The sequence below is a fragment of the Echiichthys vipera genome (genome assembly GCF_963691815.1).
Source record: "Echiichthys vipera genome assembly, chromosome: X".
In the NCBI taxonomy this organism is placed as follows: Eukaryota; Metazoa; Chordata; class Actinopteri; order Perciformes; family Trachinidae; genus Echiichthys; species Echiichthys vipera.
Genome location: NC_139825.1, coordinates 30,936,114 through 30,942,572, shown reverse-complemented (window position 1 = coordinate 30,942,572; position 6,459 = coordinate 30,936,114). Strand labels below are relative to the sequence as shown.

Here is a 6,459-nt window from a genome sequence, read left to right as displayed (position 1 = left end):
ATCCAATTGGTGCCAATAGTCTCACAAATAGTGTAATGAAGATCACTTGAGTGGTGTGGGTGTGTCTCAAGTGATTGTGGTATAAAACACCTGTGTCTGAAGGGTCCAGAGACTGGTTGATCAGTATTCCTGGCTACCATCACACCATGAAGACAGAAGAACACTCCAGGCAACTCAGGGAAAGGGTTATTAAAAGGTACAATTCAGGGGATGGATACAAAAAAATTTCCAAGGCATTGAACATCCCCCGGAGTTCAGTGAAATCAATCATCAAGAAATGGAAGGAATATAGCACGTGTGAATCTGCCTAGATCAGGCCGCCCTCGTAAACTGAGTGACCGTGCAAGCAGGAGACTAGTGAGAGAAGCCACCAAGACCCCTATGACCACTCTGAAGGAGTTACAAGCTTCAGCTGCTGAGATGGGAGAGACTGTGCATATAGCAACTGCTGCCTGAGTTCTTCCCCGGTCAAAGCTTTATGGGAGAGTGGCAATGAGAAAGCCACTGTTGAAGAAAATTCATATTAGATCTCGACTAGAGTTCGCCAAAAAGCATGTGGAAGACTCCATGGTCAAGTGGAAGAAGATTCTTTGGCCATCAGACAAGACGTTATGTTTGGCAAAAACCAAACACTGCACATCACCAAAAACACACCATCCCCACTGTGAAGCATGGTGGTGGCAGCATCATGCTGTGGGGATGTTTCTCAGCAGCCGGCCCTGGAAGGCCTTTAAAGATAGAGGGCAGAATGAATGCTGCAAAATACACCGAAATCCTGGGGGACAATCTTTTTCAGTCTGCAAGAGAACTATGGCTTGGGAGAAGATTTATTTTCCAGCAAGACAATGATCCAAAGCATACTGCAAAAGCTACACAGGAATGGTTTAAAAAGAACAAGGTAAATGTTCTGGAGTGGCCGAGTCAAAGCCCAGACCTCAATCCTATAGAGAATTTGTGGCTGGACTTGAAAACGGCTGTTCATGCCCGATACCTGCGCAACCTGAAATAGATTGAGCAGTTTTGCAAATAAGAATGGAGCAAAATTGCAGTGTGCCGATGTACAAGACTGATTGAGACTTATCCACACAGACTCAGTGCTGTGATTGCAGCCAAAGGTGCATCTACTAAATACTGACTTGAAGGGGGTGAACAACAATTATATTTCTTTATATAATTTTGTTTCATTAACATTACATCTGTTTTCACTTTGACATTAAAGAGTTTTCCGATAGACTTTTTTGTGAAAAAAGCCTATTTTTATTGACCATGATTGATTTATGAAAACAATAAAAGGGTTAAACATCCAAGGGGGTGAATACTTATGATAGGCACTGTGCATCTGTGTCAGTAGCGCATCAGGATTTTAACATTAACACTTACTGTATAACAAGAACAAGAGTCTATAGTCCCGTTGTACTCAAGCAGATTTGAGCTATCGTGCTAACATAAAACTGAATACAAAGCACAGCTAAAGATGAATGAAGGGCGTGTCATTGTTAATTTTAGACCTGGTGATGGCACTAAATAAAAGGTCGGGATCAAGCGTACAGTTCATCCTCTGGAGAACATGAATGGCAATCCGCTCGATAGTTGTTGAAATATTTCAATAACAAACCTCATGGTGGTGCTAGAAGAAAAGTCAAGGGATGGCCTAAGTCATTGCAATACATAACTAAAGGAAACGTGGAAATAGGTACAAAATGTAGTGCCATTCCATCAAGCAGAATTCAGGTGTGCCCAATTCTGTTCTTGGAGGGCCACTTTCCTGCATGGTTTAGGTTTCTCCCTGCTCTAACACACCTGATTCTAATCATGTGCTCGTTATGAAGCAGCTGAAACCTGTCACAGGTTTGTTAGAGCAGGGAGAAACCTAAACCATGCAGCGACCCTCCAGGAGCAGGATTGGGCACCCCTTAAGTGGATAATGAGATATTTCACTTAATAAATGAAAACTTTGACCTGCTGGTGTTGGTAAGTCATGTTCGGTGTGTACTAAATTTTATGGTCAAGATATTTATGTCTAGACAAGAGTGATGGCCCGGACAACATTGCCATCATCTAATTTTTATCCTCAGTGGTTTATCTTTTTCACAGAAGTCCTTAAGGTTGAAGGCTGCCCCGCCTCTGCTTTAACCTCTCTCCATTTTCTGTCCAGTACACCAAACCCTCTGAAACTTCCCTCTTGTAAAATCCCTGTCATGGCACCCTTTTCCTTCCTCTTGCATCTTTGCCTCTCAGTTGAAACCCTCGTCTTCTTCTCTCTCAAGCTATATCCTCATCCAGCCTGTGTCTCCCTCTCACATCCCACTGTCTTTTCCACCTTCCCTTCACTCTGGTACCTTTCTCCTCCACCTGGAAGTCCTCTGGCAGCAGCTTGTCCTGCCGGCTGCCCAGGCTGAAGGCCAGAAAGGAGAGGATAAGCGAGTCCATGATGCTGATGATGGCCAAGATGTAGGCCCAGCGCACCGTGCAGTTGCCCAGTGTGTATTTGTCAGTCCGCTGGCCACACATGCGCTTCACCTCCTCCGAGTCCCAGCCGTCAGGATAGATCATACAGCCAATCACCATGCATGTGCCTGAAAGGGAGGCAAAGGATCAGGGATTTGGGTTTAAAATCAGGTACTTCAACATCAACAGTCACTCTCAAACGTGAATTAATACAAAAGGGTTTTAATGTGGGAAACCTGTGGAATGTTACATTTGCAAAGAGTACATTTACCCGAGTAGTCTACTATATTTAAATATACATTCAAGATACTTTCTTTTCACTTTATATCTCTACTTCACTGTATTTCTACTTACTTATAAAGAACTTAAAAAAACAACAACAAAAACCCAACAGTACATAGAAGTAGAGTTGAAACAATGGTTCAACTGATCATTTTGCCATTTTTCATGTAGAAACACAAAACATTTCATGGTTCCAGCTTCTCAGATGTGAGGTTTTGCTACTTATTTTGCAGTTTGTATTACTGGTCTGATAATTTATGTTGTATATAAGAATTTGCATAGTGCTAGTTTGTTGTATGTTTACTGTTCATTTAATTTATCCTTGTTTTTTTATTAATTTTTGTGTTATTGTTTTATGTGTATTATTGTATCGAGCAATTGAGAAAGTAATAATTTATTATTATTATAAGTTGCTAAATAGTTAAAAGTTAAATAGTTAGAAATTAGCTTCACCTCAATCAACTAGAGTAATAAAGTACTGCTCACACATTAGTGCATGAGGACTAATAATCTAATGATTGTCATTTTTCTACATTAAGCCCTTTTACTTTTACATTTACATTTCCCTGATTACTCTTTTGTACCTTTATTTGTGTAACAATTTCAGTACAGGGCATGCAATGGAGTATTTTCACCGTGTGATATTTGTCCCTTTACTTAAGTAATCTGATTACTTCCTCCACAACTAAATGTGTTAGATGTTTTTATATAATAACACGTTGGCTGGTAAAAGTGCATCTTGCTGTTGTTAATGATCGATATCACAAACCACCTTTTCCACCTCCAACACTGAAACAACCAACAACAAAGAAGAGAAATAAAATATACTCCACTCATTCAGGCACACACGCACACACACACACACACACGCACACACACACTAGTTGCCTAGCAATCCAGAGTATCTCATCTCCCGAAAGATTAACTTCATCCATTATTGACTCTGCAGGAAGACGGCCGTCCTCAGCATGTAGAGCCGCGTGAACTATCAGGTAACAAGGTCAAACATTAACACACAGACACACACTTTCACTTTCTGAGCCTCACACACTCGTTCACCTTCTTACACTCTTTTAAGAGGGACGATCATTAAACTGCAACTTCTAATCAGCTTAAAACACACCACGAAGTTCAATGTTGACACCACCTGAAATAATGACTCAGTTATTCATGCATAAATGCATTATCAAACCTTTAATACTTTTTTTTCCTAAAATTTCCTCATTACTTCTATTGTTTTCATTGTTTCTCCAGTGACCCCTTCCCATATTCATTTAGCCCTGATTAACTCTAATAATCATAATATCCTTTCACTTAACTAGGGGAATAACTTATTCTATACAACGCATACCTCAATATTTATTCATAATTTTAAATTAACCTTCAAAGCCAACATGAGACCTTATGAAGAGAGATGCTCTTTCATTTGTAAAATATTAAAAAAAAACATGGAAAATGTCGATTTTGTTGCCTGAGCAATCTTTAAAAACAAAATCATTTACAAAACCTCTGCGATCTGACCCCAAAGTATATACAGACATGAAAAGCCTAGCTGACATTCATTAGAGAGCACACACACACACACACACACACACACACACACACACACACACACACACACACACACACACACACACACACACACACACACACACACACACACACACACACACACACACACACACACACACACACACACACACACACACACACACACACACACACACACACACACACACACACACACACACACACACACACACACACACACACACACACACACACACACACACAGGTGTGTAAGGGGTATGAAGAGGAGAAAGTGTAACAGCACACCTCCAGGGTAATCTCATTATTTGTTTCATTACAGGCTCATCCTTTCACTTGCAGCTACATCTGTTCACAGGCTGCTTCGTGTTTCAGAAACAGAATCATGTTTCACTTCTGTCTGTGCAGCTGTGAAAGGTAACAACTGAAATGTTGCTCGATGTTGCATGACTTTTAGTTTTCTTGTATTTCTGTATGAGGCCCGGACATACTCATCTTTTCTTTCTGTATAACCAAAGTTAGTGGTGTCAGGGGTAAAGGTAAGAGCTATGGTTGCTTTTTACTTGCCTGATGGGAATTTTAAGCGTATGCATTAGAAAATGTTACATTGCACAATGATTACAATGATACAGTGTTTCCAGTATATTCATTTCCAAATAATATTGTGCCACTGCTTACTTATTAGTTAGACCAAGTAAGGTTCTCCTCCCTATTTATTTATGTGTCTGTAAAGCAATTCAAGACTTTACATTGTAATTGTAAGACGTTTAAATGGTAAAGAGCTGAGTAAATCACTCATTCAAGTCAGAAATTGAATTTTGTTTGGGTTCCTGCTTTGGAAGTAAAATTAGATGCAGTGGCAAAGGCCAAGTGTTAAGTAAACTAATGTTGTATGAGAAGGTCCCCACTATGGAAGCCCATAGGGACTTTATTACAATAATAATGTAAACTTGAAAATGAAACTGTAATTCCACGATAACATTCTGATTCAATTTCCTTGCGGGATCAATAAAGAGAAGTAAAAATTCAAATTAAAAAAACAACGCATTTTCATTTCCACATACTCATATGGGCCATATTAAAATGAAAATGGAAAAGTTGAAAACGTGAAACCCTGGTGCTCACTGGAGGCCAGCTGCATCCAGGCGCATATCTTATAGACACTCCCCGCGTTGCAGAAGAAGAAGAGGCTGAAGCAGACGATGGTGCCCACCACCAGCAGCATGGAGATCCCCACGAAGAACATGGCCGTCTTAAAGGCGCCGGACGGGATGGAGCCAAAGTCAAGTGCGCTCCCTTTGCAGGTGAGCTCCGAGGTCAGCGCGTTCCCGATGCAATAGTGGAAGAGGCCGAAGTATCCGGCCTGTGGCGTGTTGACGCTGTCCCCGATCCAGTAGGGCTGGATGAACACCACCACAGTGATGATGGCAAAGGTGATGGTGAAGACTGTCCACAGCACCCCCATGGCCCGGGCGTTACGCACGTAGTTGGTGTGGTAGATTTTGGCAGCCTCCTGAGCTGGGAGCATGGCGACAGGGCGGGCTTCTCAAAAGTCTCTTAGATGGTCTAAAAAAGGGGGAAAATCCTTCTCCTGGATTAAGAAGATCAAGTTTCCTGGATCAAATCTGACCGTAGACAATGGTTTTCTGTTAACATTCAAATGTCAACGCAGAAGTCATTAGTCTCCATAAACTAACCTACTGGGTACCATAGCAGCAGTACAGGGTATCTCCAGGGTGTTAATGTGTGGATGGTTGTTTCTCCCCTCTGTATCAGCTGGCAGAGTGTTTCCTCTTCAGGGAAGGCTGCGCTCCTCAGGTCCCCTAATGAATGATTAAGGGTTAAAGGATCCACAGAATAGATTAACACATGCAGCTAGCGTGGCTCTTCTCCTTTCACTTTTAAAGGCATATGGTGGAATAACTTTCCTTTTTTTTTTTTATTTGCCATAAAATAGCCATTTGTTTAAGAAACAATTATGCAGATGCACACTGCACAGTAACTCATTGGGGTCAGAGTTACTTCTAGTTTCATGTTTAAATGTCTGTCAAGTCTTAAAGGAGACATAAATCAATATTCTAACGAGCCTGCATTTGACACAGAAACATCTGAATGGCTTGTTGAATCCCATGTTTTCTGATTTAAGCAACTTATAAAAAAAAGTGACTTCTTCATTATACG

At 40.9% G+C, this 6,459-nt stretch overlaps 1 protein-coding gene across 1 annotated transcript; it reads right to left on the bottom strand.

Annotated features, from left to right (window-relative positions):
- Nucleotides 1-2,262: 2,262 nt before the first annotated feature.
- On the bottom strand, nt 2,263-5,809 carry lhfpl5a (LHFPL tetraspan subfamily member 5a; the record flags this gene model as incomplete). Its single annotated transcript, XM_083939599.1, has 2 exons — nt 5,404-5,809; nt 2,263-2,576 (listed from the first exon to the last, which is right to left on the bottom strand). Exons 1-2 carry the CDS (start codon nt 5,804-5,806, stop codon nt 2,263-2,265), a joined length of 717 nt encoding a protein of 238 aa, XP_083795725.1. The 5' UTR covers nt 5,807-5,809.
- Nucleotides 5,810-6,459: the final 650 nt, after the last annotated feature.